Raw genomic sequence first — 18154 nt, 5'->3', positions numbered from 1 at the left:
GATTCTTAGATTCACTTGTTGATAGATGCCTATTTGTTGTTCATAATTTGTATCTTTACCTTTTTCTTCCTCTTCCTCTTCTTAAAGGATACCTTTCAGCATTTCATATAATCCTGGTTTGGTGGTGATGAACTCCTTTAGCTTTTCCTTATCTGTGAAGCTCTTTATCTGACCTTCAATTCTGAATGATAGCTTTGCTGGATAAAGTAATCTTGGTTGTAGGTTCTTGGCATTCATCACTTTGAATATTTCTTGCCACTCCCTTCTGGCCTGCAAAGTTTCTGTTGAGAAATCACCTGACAGTCGTATGGGTATTCCCTTGTAGGTAACTGAGTTTCTTTCTCTTGCTGTTTTTAAGATTCTCTCTTTATCTTTTGCTCTTGGCATTTTAATTATGATGTGTCTTGGTGTGGTCCTCTTTGGATTCCTTTTGTTTGGGGTTCTCCGCGCTTCTTGGACCTGTAAGTCCATTTCTTTCACCAGGTGGGGGAAGTTTTCTGTCATTATTTCTTCAAATAGGTTTTCAATATCTTGCTCTCTCTCATCTTCTGGCACCCCTATAATTCTGATGTTGGTACGCTTGAAGCTGTCCCAGAGGCTCCTTACACTATCCTCGCATTTTTGGATTCTTTTTTCATTTTGCTTTTCCGGTTGGATGTTTTTTGCTTCCTCGCATTTCAAATCATTGACTTGATTCTTGCGCTCCTCTGGTCTGCTGTCGGGCGTCTGTATAATATTCGTTATTTCAGTCCGTGTGTGCTTAATTTCTAGTTGGTTCCCCAATATAAGATCGAGGGTCTTATTAGTTTTCGTGTAGATCTCATTAAGTTTATCGGCAGCTTCTAAACAGTTCTTGAGAGACCTTAAAAGTGTGGTTCTGAACTCTATTTCTTCCATTGACAATTTTGTCCTGTTTCTTTGTCTCCGCATTTTGTTATGCTTCCTTGGTGCACCCCCTAGTGGTCTTTGTTCGCAGTCTTATAGATAAATCTTGATTGTTGTAGCTAATTCCAGGGAGGGTTTGACCTCCAGGCCAAGTGGCTATGAGAATCAGCTGTGTCAGCAGTGAGAGAACTTCTGTCCTCTAGGGAGGTGCTAATCTAGCCTTTGCCTGAGGCTATCCGGCAAATGCCTGTGTGCAGGGCTTGGGCGGGGCGGGTCGCACAGGATCAACAGGGTGGGCCGGAGAGAGCAGCTATGGCAGCTCTCAGTCCTGTCCCCAGGGGCTCTGCCTCTCTGAGTCCCAGCACCCTGCTGCAAAGCTCGGAGAGAAAGCTGCACTCGCTCTGACGGAAGCCAGACAGTCCCGCTTCTCCCGTTTGAGTCTGGGTCCCTAAAGACTCGCCGGGATCTGGAGCTCAGAGTCTGCGACTCCCTCCCGATTGAAAACGCCAACCTCGCCCTCCGCCGCCAGCCCGCTCCGCGCACTCCGCACCTCAGAATTTGACTTCAGCACTGCGCCTCCTCTGAGTGTCCGTATGCGTTTCTCTTTCCTCCTAGTTGTAGGACTTCCACTCAGCCAGCGTTCCTGGGGTTCTGGGTGATGTCCCTTCCGTTTTTTGGTTTCACTTTTGAAGTAGTTGTTCAAAGCAGCAAACTCCGGCGTTAACCTATGCCGCCATCTTGGTTCTCCCTATATGAATATTTTTAATACAACCAGGATAGTATTATAAGTATTGCTTTCTAATCTACCTTATCATGTAATATCCTGTTGGTGTCTTTTTTAATGGCATTAAATCTTTTTACCATCAAAATCAGACATATGACAGAGTTTTACCATAATTTATCTGGATTGTGGTAAGGCGTAGGGTTCAACAACTTGTTAGAAGACAATATTGGGTTTGTATTAAGCATTCGTAGAGAGGGTAACCAAAGAAGGGATCTTAGTGGGAATGTAGCCAGTTGAGGGGACGTTTGTGCGTGTGCACAGCATGGCCTGGGCTGGACTTAGTGCCTCTGCTGGGCACTGGTTATGAAGCATGCTCAGCTTACCTCCACCCTGGCGCTCAGCACATTGGACCAAAATGGCATCATCTGATTTGCCTCTTTTTCCAGACTATAAAATCCTCAAAGTCTGAGGCTGGAACGGATAAGATAATTAATCATTGCTGCCATTTTAAAGTACTTACTGTGCATACATTATTGTATTTGAAGACTCACAAGAATTTGAGATGTTATCTTATTTTACAGATAGTAACTGATGCCCAAGAACTAGGGGGAGTAACAAAGTGTCACACAATTATTATGTGGAAGAGCTATAATGCTTTCAGTTTACCTTTAGGTTAAGCCATGTGGTAGGTGTTAAGGTAATTTATGAATAAATAGATGGATCGATGGATGAAATGAATGAATGGATGGATGGATGGATGGATGGATGGATGGATGGAATGAATGAATGAATGAATGAATGAATGAATGAATAGAAATACAAAGGAATAACTTAAGGATGTTAAAAATTCATTGCCTAATTAAGTGAAATATAATTTCAGAGGGACAATTTAGCAAATAAGTTCTTTTGTTGTTGTTTCTAGAGGTTATTTTAACCTGCAAATTCCCAAGGAAGACCCCAGCCTCCAGATTAGAGTGGAAGAAACTGGGGCAGAGTGTCTCCTTTGTCTACTATGGCCAGGATCTCAGAGGTAAGAAGCTGTGGACTCGGGGTGAGAGCAAGAGAACAAACACCAAGCACAGCTGCTACCCTTTAGTTTACACATGAGAACAGGACATAGCTGGCTGCTGAAAATATGTGTTTGTATGTGGAGATGAAACCAACAGTGAGTGATTGAGACCTAGCACACAGCCCCCGAAACAGAGAACACAGCACAGAAGTAGGCGAACTCCACTGGGGCCCTGGACCCTTCATGGCTCAGCTCAGACCTCCAGGGTGTAAAATGCAATTGTTCTTCCTCTCGAGAGAAAGGAAGACAAGATGGTGCCGGTGGGATGCCGGGTCACTGCTCAGTTGTAATAACTTCGTTGTATTTCAGTATCTCCATCACTGCAACGTTTAGGGAGTAAGACTTAGAGGAGGGTAAATGCAACTACCTTTACCCAGTGCTTTCTCTTCTTATTTTTTATTTGTCTTACATTTCTACTCCCTATTCTTCCTATTGAATATGGGACGAGCTTTTGATTGAAAGTGTTGATGGATGAAAGAAATGCTAGGATGTCTGGGATTTGTTGCACAATAACTCAGTGGTTAGAGTACAGATACAACAAGACAGGCCATGCATTGATCGCTCTAAGGTGGGTGATTAAAGAAAATAAGTTTGAAATAGCAGCACCCGTATACAATTTTTAAGTTAAGTTTATTGATTGAAAAATAACTGCTTTGGGTACTGAATGAAGTGACTTGAGGAAGGTAGTATATAGACAGTGACTTGTATTATTATCAACAACGTTGTCTTCTTTTTCTAAAAGGTGACTTTAAAGATCGAGCTCAGATGATGGATTTCAGTATCAGGATCAAAAATGTTACAAGAAATGATGCCGGGAAATACCGTTGTGAAGTTAGCACCCCAACTAACGAAGGCCAAAGGCTGGAAGAGAACACGGTCACTCTAGAAGTATTAGGTGATGTACTTGTGTCTGTGTGATTGCTGCTCCCTGCCCTCCTCCCCATCACCCAGCCCTGGGGCCAATGGGGCAACTCAGGGCCCAGGCAGCACAGTCAGAGACCACCAGCACCATCTTTCCTGCAGAGTCTCGACCATTTCTCACTTCACCTCATTGGCTGATGAACTGTGACTATTAGTAACTCGTGATCACGAAACCTCTCTTCATTCAAGATGGATGTAAATCTTAATGGCCCTACACTGTACGTAGGAGCATTTTCCTGCAATAGCTTTCAGCATATGTAGTATTTCTCCTACCACACAAGAGAGTATCCCATGAGATGATAAAAAAACAGTAAAACAAAAAGGTAGGCCAGGGGAAGTATTAGAAATTATTTGGTAAAGAAAAAAAAATTAGCATTTATTATGCAGCTGCTATGCATCAGGCCCTTTCAAATATGTAATTTTACTTCGTCACTGACAACCTGAGTTTCACAGATGAGGAAATAGAAGTTAATGGTTTTCCCAAGGCCACACAGCTGGTAGGGTCAGGATTTGGAGCTAACCACAAAGGCCTTATGGTTAATTACTGTAAAAATCACTGATGGATATTAACAGCTTATGATTACTGTTGATAGAGGAACACGATCTTTGCTCCTTCATAGATGTCAGTATAAAATACCAAGCAAGAGGAATAAAATCACTTCTTTTTGCCTAGCCGGTGTAGTTCAGTGGTTGATCGTCGACCTATGAAACCAGGAGGTCATTGTTCGATTCCCGGTCAGGGCACATGCCTAGGTTGCAGACTCGATCCCCAGACTTGAAAGGGCCTGATGGGGTGTGCAGGAGGCAGCCCATCAGTGATTCTCATCATTGATGTTTCCATCCCTCTCTCCCTCTTCCTTCCTCTCTGAAATCAATAAAAAATAAAATAATAAAATAAAATCACTTCTTTTTTCTATATACCCCAGGCTCTTTCTGTAATACTAGTGACATACTAGTATAGAAGAAATTCAGAAAACCTTGCAGGGGAATCAGCTGGAGTATTGGCCTTCTATTGCTACATAACAAGTGATCCCAAATTTAGCAGCATAAAACCCCACCCACTAATTAGCTTGCGGTTTTGCAGCTCAGACGTCTAGCACGACCGACAGGCTCTCTGCCCAGGGTTTTACAAGGTTGAAATCTTCAGTCTAACAAAAGAATGGCTAATTGTGCTCGTGCTTTGAATCTTTCATTTTCCCTTTTGTGATGAGCCAGAGAAAACCACGTTTAAAAGAGTGATTGGTTAGGTCAGCCCCTGTCAGAAACAGTGGATTTTGGACCTTAAGTGCATCTCCTAGATCCCTAGATCAATGTTTGCTGGAATAAATGAGAGAAAGTATATGTATACCAGGGCTGGGGAATTTAGGGGACTGTCTTAAAATTCTGCTCACCACTTAGAATTCTGGGTTTTCCTCGGTTTAAGTTATCTAGTAAAGTCTGGTTTACTTACAAATCCCTGTGGCCAGATTCTCTAATTTGGCCAGTTCTAGGTATAGTAGGATTTTTAAAAAAACTATATATTTTTATTGATTTCAGAGAGGAAGGGAGAGAGAAACATCAGTGATGAGAAAATCATTGATTGGCCGCCTCCTGGTTGCCCCCCACTGTCACTGACTGGGAATTGAACCATGACCTACTTCCTGGTTCAGAGGTCGACACTACCACTGAGCCACACCAGCCCAGCCCAGAATAGAATATTAGTTTGAGTACTGAGCCTGAAAAAATACACTCACGTTTCATTTCTTTTGAATACAGTTGGTAACAAAACATTAAAAACAATTGGTGAGGGAGAAAGTAGAGATTGTTCATCTGAAGAATAGTTGTATTAGCTAACATCATGCTTGCTGTTATAACAGAAAAGTACTCTCATAATAGAAGTTTCTCATGGAGGTCAATGGTTTGAATGGTTGGGGCAGAGATTGTAGTGGTGGGGTTATATAATTCTACTTGATGAGATTATTAGAGACCCAACCTAATGTAGACCTGTTATCAAAACACAGCTTTCTGAGGTCACCATGTGTGTTGACACCTACTTGGTAGTGGGAGGGGGTGGGGGAGTGAATGAATGGAGAGTCATGCAGGAGGCCTTTATGGAGCAGGCCTGGAAATGGCACAGAACTCATGCACATGACCCCACCAGGCAGCTAGGAAGCCGGCAAATGTGCCCGTGAAGAAAGGCCATAGGTCTTTTGAACAAGCAGCCAGTCTCGCTCACAGATGTCTGATCAATCATCTCCTGGCAGTTAAAATCCTTGTTTGGCTTATAAATAACCAATACCATTTGACTCCCGTCCCGCAGTGGCTCCAGGAGTTCCAACATGTGAAGTCCCCAATTCTGTTCTGAGTGGAACTGTGGTGGAGCTGCGCTGTCAAGACAAAGAAGGGAACCCGGCTCCTACATACACGTGGTTTAAGGACGGCACCCGCCTGTTTGGGAATCCCAAGCTCGACGCCCACATCACCAACAGCTCTTACACAGTGAATACAAAGTCTGGAACTCTGGTGAGGGCATGGCAAGCCTTGGCCCAATAACTGTTTGGCATTTGGAGGGGGAAAAATAATTGGAACTTAAAATGATGTAGAATAGAGGGCTGATACCATTGCTTGTTAAGTGGAGAGAGGAGAGGGCGGAAGGAACGATGGGGGTACATGCCCAGAGAAGGGAGGGGAAGGGCTGGGACCGGAGATGGGAAGACAATAGACGACCGGGGAGCTGAGCACACAGTGAGCCGGGACAGAGCAGGTTGATCCATGATGACGGATCAGGTAGCTCACCCCAGCTGCCTTCCTGGCCTGGAAAGGTAGTATTTACAGTGTCAGGGAGATGCACAGAAACTCTGGCGTGGGGAGGGGGGGTGCCCTTACCCCAGTGCCAGTCATGTAGGAATAGCATTGCCAACCTATGTATGATAGGATGTCTGTGTCATTAAACTCTTCCATAACTAGATCATCAACAATTGTATGATCTGTATCAGTGATTTAAGAATCTATGACTAGATTTTCTCATTGATGGAAAATTTCACCTTTCTAGGAACACTAATGGCAACCTAACAAACGAACTCTTTAAAGTTAGTGACATTTAAAAATTAAAGTATTTTTACCTTTTTGTCTCTGACATGTAAGGTAGAGATGGGAAGTCAAAATCAAGATCATTAAGCTTGAAGCTTTCTTTTTCATTCCCAAAATTTAATTTGTCAGTTTTAAAATGTCTGCTTTTCCATACTGCGGAGTTACCACCACAACCATTATCAAAAAATCTTAAAGGCCCTGTAATAATAATTTGATGGATTTTAAAAGGAAGGTATAATGTTTCCTTTCATGCCTTCAACCTACAAGTGCATTATAACATTGAAAAACTAGCTCCTTGGCAAATAAAAATTACATCGATAAATTGGCTAAATAACAAGCATATCAATGGATGTGGCTACCCCTTGAGGAAAGCCATGCTCTGGCCCTCTGGGTGTCAGTAGGGTGAGTCAGCAGGTCCTGGTGAAACTGGGCAGAAAACTTGCCATCACACTTCGCTATATTTACTTTTCCAGTTTATTTTTTCTCAGAGCAGGTGATAAAAGCCCCAAGGCGAGTCTGAGATGATAACATTCACTTTCCTCAGTTACCCTTGAAGTATCTTGTGATGTCAAGGGCAGAACCGGCTTAGTTTTTGAGAAATGAGTAGCAAGATACCAGTGTACGGGTGATGGTGACTTCCTTTTAATGACCAGTTGTCATGTGTTGGGAGATCATTGTTTTAGTCTAACTGATTGTTTAGACGCACCCTCGGCCTTGAGCTCATGGCGAATATTGTTGAAGTAGTCTGACTTTAGGGGGAGTGAGAGATGCTTCCGTAGAGTTAAAATAAACGAGGAAACACTTTCATCCCACCACGCTGAAGTCTACAGAAAGGGAGAGTGGGTGGGTAGTGAGTAAAGAAAAGTGAGAGAGGAAAAGGGTTAATAAGATCCTTGGCTATTTTTAGGAACATACGTTGCATGAAGAGCAAAGGCCAGGAGCAGGTGCTTCTTAAAGGTTCTTGGCTCTCATGGCTAAGCAGTGACCACTGCCGGACTGAGGTGTGACATGAAGGAATGATTCCGAGCACCCTCTTCCCCTCTGTGCTGGACCTGGGGGGTCCTCTACCGAGTCCAGGCACCACTACATTCACTCCCTCTTTCTTCCTTCCTTCCTTCCTTCCTTCCTTCCTTCTTTCCTTCCTTCCTTCCTGCCTGCCTGCCTGCCTTCCTTCCTTCCTTCCTTCCTTCCTGCCTTCCTTCCTTCTTTCCGTCCTTCCTTCCCTCCTTCCTTCCTTCCCTCCTTCCTCCCGCCCACTCTCTCTTCCTTCCAGCCTCCTACCTTCCCTCCTTCCTGTCTTCCTATCTGTCTGCCTGACTTTCTCTCTTCCTTGAAATCTTCCTTTCTATATTTCTACCTCCCTCCCTATCTCCTCCCTTCCCTCCTTCCCTTCTACCCTCTCTCCCTCCCTCCCTCTCTCTCCCCCTCCCTCCTTCCTTCCTTCCTTCCTTTCTTCCTTCCTTCCTTCCTTCCTCCCTCCCTCCCTCTCTCCCTCCTCCTCTCCCTCCCTCCTTCCCTATCTAAAATTCCCAAGGGGATAAAACTACCAATAGCAAGTATGAAACCTATATCAAAGTCTTACCTTTCAGTTACTTTAGCAGGGAGTGGAAGGAGCAAGGGTTGGACTTCACGGTTTTAGAATTTTCAAAAATTCTACAACTGATAGAATTTGTAATCCTATGAACCACATCGATTATGATTTTCCCAGGCTCCACATTCCCTCCTGGTGGTAGAGCTGGCTCTTTAGAAGTGTTCATATGTGCTGCTGCATTGAACTCAATGTGGCTTTGGAGAGTGTACCAGCCCTTTCAGGCCAAGAAGGCCTTCCCTTGCAAAGCGGGTTAACTAGGAGAATTAGAAGTACCTAGAATACAATGTACTAAGAACTTTAAAAAATGCCCATTGCTTTCTAACTGTACTACTTTCCCAGTTTCACACACAAAAAGATACTTCTCCACAAATCTTTCCCTGTCAAATTAAGCAGGAGGCCTAGCTATTTACTCCTTGAAGCTGTGGAAGATTTTTGAGTTCATAGTAAAAATTCAAAGTCTTAAAGTCATTGAAAAGGACAGACCAACTTACCGCAAAAGTTCAAGCGACATGGTTATTTTAGGAGCCTACTCGCAGATTTATTGCTTAACAAAATACATTGATTTTTCTCCCTTCCACAAAATTTCAGCAATTTAACACTGTTTCAAAACTGGACAGCGGAGAGTATTACTGCGAAGCTCGTAACTCTGTTGGATTTCGCAGGTGCCGTGAGAAACGAATGCAAGTAGGTAAGCATGAACTACTGGGAGGAACAGATGGCTTGCACTTAGGAGGTGTAAGGAGTCGGGGGGAAGGAGCAAGGGGTGGGAAAGGGCTGAGTGGTTGGGAGGATAGTCTGGAGGGAAAGTTTAAAACCAGCTTGATGTAAGGAGCAAAGTTGCTTTTTTAAAATCCATAGACAATGCTAAGTACTCTTGGCTTGTTTGGGAGATGGATGAAAAACAGCACCTTTGCTCCTTGCATCCAATTCTGGCTCTGCCATGCACTAGCTACACACTCTGCGGCGAGTCATTTGACCTCTGTGCCTCAGTCTCCCCAAAATGGAAGTAATAATACGCCATCCTCACAGGGCTGTTATGAAGATGGAAATAATATTTGAAAGTGTTAGAGCAGCGCTGGCATATCGCGAACACTATATGCATGTTGTCTGTTTTACTTGGTACCAGGTTATTGTTGTTAATTTTGTTGATCTTGGGAAATACTGCTAGACTTACTGCAAAGGAGGCTCTCAAAAAAGATGTTGAATATAATTACGGATCCAGGTTGCTATAAAAAGTAGCTGCTGTATATTATGTTACACAAAATGAGCTTCTTAAAATCCAGTAAAATTCGGGCTCAGGAATCTTCTCAGATTGTAAGCGTTTCAGAACAAGCATATTGTTTTTTCATTTTAGTTTTAATAACTTGGCTTCATTCTTCCTGTGTGAAAACTGTGTGTTTTGAAAATGGAGTGTAATAGAGAGGGCTGAGCTGAGATGGTACCCCAAGGGGTTAAAGGTCATTCCGGAGGGCTGCACCCGGAAGCAGAAGACTGAGGGTCCCCTTGGTTCAGGAGCTTGTCCTCAGCATTTTGGGGTCAGAAATTCATTTTTCCAATGTGCTTAGGAGTATGCAGATATGTGTGCAGTAATGTGTATTGTCTAAGTATGGTTAAATTCAGCACTATTTTTTAAAGAAAATATAATCTTGTTAGATTTCAGGATATCCTAAAGTATAAGATATTCAATAGCACATTTTAATTTCCACAAGCAAGTTTGAATTTCCAGTGTTTTTATTTTATTTTTTTTAATTCAGGGATACATGTTACCCACCAAATTCATTCAGGTGTTGATATTGATAGTCAAACAGGAGCATTTGATTAATTATTAGAAACTATCTCTCTCAATGCTGCTTTGGAGTTATCATTAGGAAATTTCATCACAATCTGTTATAAAAATTAACACGATCCAGTGTTTTCCTAACTTCATTCATTCATATATTGTCCTCAAGGTTTTTACCATAACCTGTACCACCTATATTATTACTATTTATTTTTTCTTTAAATGGTCGTGTTTAATCTTAATGCCTAATTTACCCACCTCTTAAGAAGTAATATCTGTGATATTATGGTTTTTACATTCTAGTTACATTTTTCTAGCAGATACAGAACAGATAAAATACATAACAGATAAATTTAATAGTTTGTGTTTTGTTAGTAGTACCGCTTTAAGTTACACATGATTTCCACATATGTACTCTTTCTGGTATAAGTTAGTTTAAAAGTTAAAATTAGTTTGTTAAATGCTCATCCATTGTTCCTAGGTATTTCATGCCCTTGGTTTGGAATTTATATAATTTGAAATACACAAGAATTCCTGAAATCTCATGTTCAGTTTTCTTTTTGAATTATCATTAATAACAGGGGCCCTCAAACTACGGCCCGCGGGCCACATGCAAATACAAATATTGTATTTGTTCCCGTTTTGTTTTTTTACTTCAAAATAAGATATGTGCAGTGTGCATAGGAATTTGTTCATAGTTTTTTTTTAAACTATAGTCCGGCCTTCCAACGGTCTGAGGGACAGTGAACTGGCCCCCTGTTTAAAAAGTTTGAGGACCCCTGATGAATAACATAACCAAAAGCAGAACCTGTGAACTGTTCTAAAGAAGTTCTTTCTGAAGTATAGGTAATCAGCAAATTATCTTTTGAACCATGTCCTAAAAGTGAGTTATTTGCTCAGACTTCAAAAGCATGAAACTACCCATGTCTGTGGTACAGCTGCACACAGAAGCTGTTGGCACTTTTTCAGTTGAAGGACTGCATCTGTCCTCCTACTGGTCATGAATTCACTCCTGGTTCATGTTGCATTCCAGATGATCTCAACGTGAGTGGCATCATAGCGGCCGTGGTGGGAGTGGCCTTAGTGGTTTCCATCTGCGGCCTTGGTGTGTGCTATGCCCAGAGGAAAGGCTACTTTTCAAGTAAGTGGTTTCACCCTTGACTAGACAGAATCCCGTGGGGAGAGAGTTTTCCTATGCGACACCGTTCTCTTAAGAAGCGAGAACATTTTTCTGGAGGCTATTTTTCGTTGCTTTTTCTGTAGTAGAGGATATCCAAGATGACCTGCAGGTGGGTCATGAAGCCCCTTGGCAAACATAGGGAGCAAAGGCAGAGCTGCCTCAGCCAAGCGTTCCGGGAGGCACCACTGGACACGCAGGAGGCTCCTGGCGTGGCCTCGTGCAGCGATACCAAGAGATAGTCAACGTGCCTGGGTGTTCACCACACATTTACATGCACTGAAGATCCTTTTCAGTTAGGAATTGTATATCGCAAGCGGTAAATTGATTTCTGGTTTTATGATGAGATATTTCATTGAAATCTGTCAACTGTTTTATCAATGGATAACAGTGGAATGTTGAATGTCAAAGTTAGCACAACTGTATGTAGAAGAGAATTATTCAGTAAAAACTAGCAACCTGTTATACTGCAGTTGCTTCTGAACAAGGTTTTTAGTTCTTCGTGTTTAGACCTCTGGTGATGCTAAACCCCAATTTGGTGATAGGTTTGATGTAAATGTGTGAGATTTAAAATGAATCTGTTTTATTCTCTTAATGCATTTCCTTTTTCCTTAGTCTTTAAAATTACCCGAGAGCTCAAAAGCTGTAGAACTCCCCCATCAAGTCCATTGGGAATAGAGTATGAAGTAGAATTTTTAACGGAATAATACATAAATTAGCAGCATAAACTAGTTTTATATCCACTGTCTCACAGTGAACATTAATTTTGGAGTTTAGGTTTAAAAAAAATATTCTAAACAAAAATAAAACTTAAATTTAAGAGGGGTTTCTAATAACACCTATAAGTAGATATTGTCATAAAATGTTTCCATGAACGTGGTCTCAAGGATATTTTTTATAGTTAAGAACTGTTCTGTGAATGAATAATACTTGTTCTTTTGCATGTGACTACAAACTAGTCCTGTGTAACTTTATGAATGGAATCGGCTGAGTCCCCCTGCTGGTCACCAGTGAAAGAACAGACAAAAGATTGCTCAAAATTCTTGTCATCTTTATCTCTACTTGCAAAGAATATATAAGTATTTTTTTGAAGATTTGGTAAACATTTTTTCTTAAAATAATGAATTAAAGAATTGATTTGGGAGTTGGTAGTTCATTAACTAAGAATGTTACTCCATTTTTGTCTGGCAGAAAATCTAAGGGAACCATTTTCTTGAACTTGCATTTCAGGCAGGGTTGGGCAAACTACAACCTGTGGACCAACTCTGGCCTGCCACTTGTTTTTTTATGGCCCATGAGCTAAGAATGGTTTTTACAGATGAACACTGGCAATCTATTTGAAAATAGGGAACATTAACTTTGAACCTTAATTAAGAGAAATGTTATCTTCCCCAAAGGAGAATTCCATTATTCTGTTAACACAAGAATTTATTATTATATTTAAAATTTTAAACAATAAAAGTTTTTGGAAGTTTGTTTTTTCTTGCTATATAATTACCTATGTGATAACCTCAATTTCATCTCTTGGCCCACAAAGTCAAAAATATTTGCATGTAACCCTTCACAGAAAAAGTCTGCCAACTCTTGATTTAGAAGGTGCAAATGTCAGCAAGTGAGAATCAAGATTGAGAAAAAGAAATGAAGCTTAAACTTAATGTTTATATGGACCTGTATCGTGCCATTTTAACTCTTGTACTAATGATATATACTTATTCTTTTGTAGAGGAAACCTTCCAGTAAGTATACTTTCTTAAAATGCATGCTTTTCTTCCAAACCAACTAATTTTCTGTTAGTCATCTGTTCAAAGCCAAATGTGGAAAGTTGAGTTAATCTGTGAAGGTTTTTAATCCTATGGGAAGTGACTGTGACTCAAGTTCATCAAGAAATATATCCCACCTCATGCCTACTTGTCAATGATGTTTGACTACCTAGAGACGAAACACATTTGTTAATTTGACTGCATAGGCATTTCCATAGTACTACTATAAAAAATAGATTTGCCGTCATTTGCTAAATAGAAATTTTCCAAGTAAAATGTAAAATTTTATTTAACAGTCATGTTTACATTTAATTAAATACTGATTCTTTGCCCAACACTGTCCTAGGGACTTGTGGTGACACAGTAGCGAACAAAACGGGGGGACACACGTCACCCCATAACCACAGTCACCACATAAAAAACTTTCTTTACTGGGGAAAAATGAAACTTGAGATTATAATCTCAAGCCTTCAAAATGTTAAATGTCTGCAAGTCTCTGTTTTGCATATTCCACAAAAATCCTTAGTATACTAGCCCTAGGCTACAACCAGATACACAGGGCTTCTCTCTCTCTCTCTCTCTCTCTCTCTCTCTCTCACACACACACACACACACACACACACTAATATTGTGTTGCATGGCTTTCTCTGTGGATGCTGCCTATGAATAAAGGACTTCAGTTGGGATTTCTGGCTTTTTCTTGTACCTGGCTACAAGTGTTCATCTTCCTATTGAGAAAATGCATGGAGGTAACATTGACTGAATGAGGGTATGTGTGTCAGACTTGGAAGTGACCGTTGTACTAAACGTCTTTTATATTCCACAAACAGGAAGAGTAACTCTGCATCTAAAGCCACTCCAATGGGTCAAAATGTGAGTATTGTTAACGCGTATTTATGGAATGGATGTGTTTAGGGAATAAGGCGAGGGAAGGAAGTAATTATATAGAAGTAATGGGTTTGCACTTTTATTTCTTTATTTATTTAATATATTTTTATTGATTTCAGAGAGGAAGGGAGAGGGACACAGAGATAGAAACATCAATGATGAGAGAATCATTGATCGGCTGCCTCCTGCAAACCCTCCACCCCCAACCCCGACCCCACATTGAGGATCGAGCTCGCAACCCAGGCAGGTGCCCTGACTGGGAATTGAACCATGACCTCTGGTTCATAGGTCAATGCTTGACCACTGAGCCATGCCGACCGGTGGATTTTCACTTTTAATATACTTTGTACTAGTGTCAGCCATGGCCTTTCGAAGGAGCTGAATGAATGTTAGCTTCCATCCATGTCTGCAGTGGCATGATGCAGTTGCCTGGTATTTGTAGAGCAAGGAGACTTTATCACACCATTATTTTTTCTTGTGGTGTTTTCTATTATTAGTCAGCCTTAGGGCTGGCATTATCCACTTCATTTTATAGATGAAGAGATTAAGACACAAGTTCTCAGAGGATTACAGTGGCTGAGCTGGGAACCAGGCACCTCGAGTGTGTCAGCTTGACCAAGCAGCTCACTTCCGCACAGCTGTGGTCCCAAGACACTCCTTGGGTTAGTGAAAAGCACTGAGAAATTTTAAGGATGTAGAATATCCTCTGCTATTGCTGAAAGGAGAATCTCGGAAATCCTTGAGAAGATGCAATGATCCTCTCACTGAGATGGCTCAGGGAACGTAATTTAGACATTTGGACCCTGGTGTACTTCTGCATTTGGAAACCCAACAGCAAAGCCGTAAATCCATTGCTCAGATTTCGTAGCTCTTTGGGTGTATATTCAACTCTCCATGTTATTTTCCAAGAACACAGTGTGTGTGTGTGTGTGTGTGTGTGTGTGTGTGTGTGTGTGTGTGTGTGTGTTCCAATGCTTTTAGAAGCCTAAGCCCTTTCTAGAGAAATAGAGCACTGGTTCTCTGAACTCCTTAGTCCTCTATGGCAGGGATTCTCTTACATTTCCTCTCACTGGAGCTTGGGGTGGGGCATGGGCATTAGTATTTTAAACACTTGGGTGATCCTGCTGGACACTAATGTTGAACACCCACAAACTGCTCTGTAGAGTTTTTTTCCATCCAAAGATTTTTTTACTGTTAAATTATTTATTTATTTACTTTTCAATTTATTTTTATTGATTTCAGAGAGGAAGGGAGACGGGGAGAGAAATGGAAACATCAGTGATGAGAGAGAATCATTGATTGGCTGTCTCCTGCACATCCCACACTGGGGATCGAGCCTGCAACCCAGGCATGTGCCCTGACCAGAAATCGAACCGTGACCTCCTAGTTCAGAGGTCAATGCTCAAGCATTGAGCCACACCGGCCGGGTGTTATAATTCATATATAATGAATTCTTATAATTTCACATAATTCTATTTTTTTGGGGGGGAAGGCTGCCCTGTGCAATGGATAATGCTTAGCAGCACCCCTGACCTTTACCCACTAGATGCTGTAGCACCCCCCCCTCGTAAATAAGAGTTACCCTGCTCCAATTCCCACTCCTATTGCCTTACTGTTTAGGAACAGTTTCAAAGACAGTGTCTCCTAGTATTTATTTAATTCACCATAAAATAGATTTAATTCACTTTGTGCTGGTTTGAACCTATAAGATTCTGATACACATAAGATTTATGTATTTCTTTAAATATAAATTAATACTGTATATTTAAACTTGGTTTTTCTTTCTTTTCATAGGATTTCAAGCACTCAAAATCCTTTATAATTTAAAAGAATTCCACCTCTGAAATACACCAATACCACAGTTGTTCACAAGTTATTAAAAGATTATAACACTCTGCTTTGTCTTACATTTGCAAAGAGGTACATAAGGAGATGAAATTGGTATTTTATTAAAATTTTTATGAACACTAAATCACTTGAGATCGTTATTTTAAACAGTCTGGGCTTCTGGTCAAGATGGCAGAGTAGGAAAACACTATACTCACCTCCTCCCACCCCACAGCGACATCAAAATGACAACTAAAGTGCAGAACAACCAACATTGAAAACCATCTGAAATCTAGATGAACAGATTATGTAAAACTAAGGATATACATAAGCCACTTCCAGGCTGGTAGGAGGGGCAGAGACGCATGACGGGCTGGTCCCACACCCACATGTGGCCATTAAAAACCGGGAGGATATCTCAGCTGCATAGGTCCCCGCTGAGGAGCAACGATTCCCAACCCCATCCCACCCCCACCCCCCTCCCCCAGCCCAGCTTCCAGTGCTGGGAAGAGAAGTCGCCATAACTCCTGGCTGTGAAAGCCAGAGGGAATTGTGGCTGAGTGGGACAGAGGGATGCCGGAGTCCCAGGCATTCTTAAAAGCCCACCCACAGACTCACTGGCTCTCAGCTCAACACAGACAGCAGCACAAAAGGACCTACAGGAAGAAACTGAGGAGTCCGGCATCAGGGGCAGCTAGACCAGCAGCTTCCTCCCAGACACAAGTGCTGGCAGAGGCCGTTGTTCCTTTGCGTAGCTACCTTCCCCTGCACAGAGCCGGCAGGCAGGTGCCATATCCGAGTCTCCATCAACCTGGCTAACACTGTTCACCAAGGCCGCCTAACTTTTGGGCCCACTCAAGCCAATTCCAGTGGCTTTTCCATACAAACAGCCTGTCTTGGTTCATACTGTGAACTTTCCTAAAATCACTCAGAGGTTCACAAACCCCAAACTAGCAGCATCGGGCCTTGGTGAGGTGCCCTGTACCTCTCGCTAAGCAGCCCAAGCCTGGCACTAGAGGTGGCCAGTCTCAGTTCTCTCCCGGCATCTGCAGCCCAGCACAAGTGGCACCAAGGGACCCTGAGCCCGGCACAGGCAGTTTCTGACCTTGGCCTGTACCTCCCCTGAACCAATATACCTGATGGCCAGCTTCAGACCACACTAGTGCCACTCAACCACCTCCACAAACAGTACGTTCAAAAGGCAGACTTGGCAGGTACTAGAGCTCCGCTACGGCAAATCCTGCTCTGTAGTCAGTCCCTGCACAACAGCTACTCCACGGAAGCCAGTTCTCACAAGCAATCATCCTGAGGGTCAACCCCTCCCATTGACATGCCAACAGCAATCCCTCAACTATGACACGAGGGCACATATATCCCACACAAGGGTCATACCTGGAGCACCTGGCTCAGGTGATTAGGGAGACCGCACCACTGGGCCCCACAGGAAACACAGAAAACCTATGACATAAGGCCACTCTATCAAGACTGGGAGACCAGCAGTTCTACCTAATACATAGACATAAACACAGGGAGGCAGCCAAAATGAAGAGACAAAGAATCATGTCCCCCAAAAAAGGAGAGAAGAAAACTCCAGAAAAAGAACGAAACAAATATGGAGAGAAGCAATCTACCAGATGCAGAGTTCAAAACACTGCTTATAAGGATGCTCAATGATCTCAGTGAGAACTTTAACAAAGGGATAAGAAACATAAAAATAAAGATAGAGAACAAGTCAGAAATGAAGAATAACGAAAATGAATACATTAGAGCAGCGGTTCTCAACCTGTGGGCTGCGACCCCTTTGAGGGTCGAACAACCCTTTCACAGGGGTCACCTAAGATCATCGGAAAACACATATATAATTACATATTGTTTTTGTGATTAATCACTATGCTTTAATTATGTTCAATTTGTAACAATGAAATTAGGGGTCACCACAACATGAGGAACAGTATTAAATGGTCGCAGCATTAGGAAGGTTGAGAACCACTGCATTAGAGGGAATCAACAAAAAGTTAGATAAAACAGAGGATTGAATCAGTGATTTAAAAGATAAGGTAGCAGAAAATGTCCACTCGAGCCCTAATCGGTTTGGCTCAGTGGATACAGCCTTGGCCTGTAGACTGAAGGGTCCCGGGTTCCATTCCAATCAAGGGCACATGCCTGGGTTGCAGGCTCAATCCCCAGTAGGTGGTGTGCAGGAGGCAGCCAATCCATGATTCTCATCATTGATGTTTCTATCTCTCTATTCCTCTCCCTTTCTCTCTAAAATCAATAAATATATATTAAAAAAGAGAAAATGTCCAATCGAAACAGTGAAAAGAAAAAAGAATTCTTAAAAAATGAAGATATTATTGTGAAATTAATCCTCCGAGCATGCAAGTATAAACTGCATGCACTCCCTGTACATATTTAGAGGGTTCATAAATACTGTGACAGATGCAAAGGGGACTCTGGTCTCAT

The 18154-nt window shown here is 42.0% G+C and overlaps 1 protein-coding gene across 1 annotated transcript in view; it reads left to right on the top strand.

The window, feature by feature from the left end:
* The window catches only part of JAM2 (junctional adhesion molecule 2), a 56208-nt gene extending 40449 nt beyond the window's left edge, over window positions 1-15759 (top strand). The window contains exons 3-10 of the mRNA XM_059686795.1: window positions 2532-2639; window positions 3421-3573; window positions 5899-6101; window positions 8848-8947; window positions 11073-11180; window positions 12940-12952; window positions 13807-13849; window positions 15659-15759. Of these exons, the coding sequence (XP_059542778.1) occupies window positions 2532-2639; window positions 3421-3573; window positions 5899-6101; window positions 8848-8947; window positions 11073-11180; window positions 12940-12952; window positions 13807-13849; window positions 15659-15691 (761 nt within the window). The 3' untranslated portion in view covers window positions 15692-15759. The remainder of the gene's footprint in view (window positions 1-2531; window positions 2640-3420; window positions 3574-5898; window positions 6102-8847; window positions 8948-11072; window positions 11181-12939; window positions 12953-13806; window positions 13850-15658) is intronic.
* Window positions 15760-18154: the final 2395 nt, after the last annotated feature.

The sequence above is a fragment of the Myotis daubentonii genome, chromosome 3, assembly GCF_963259705.1.
Source record: "Myotis daubentonii chromosome 3, mMyoDau2.1, whole genome shotgun sequence".
NCBI classification, from domain to species: Eukaryota; Metazoa; Chordata; class Mammalia; order Chiroptera; family Vespertilionidae; genus Myotis; species Myotis daubentonii.
Note: the sequence above shows the minus strand (reverse complement) of the source record. Positions and strands in the feature narration are given on the sequence as shown.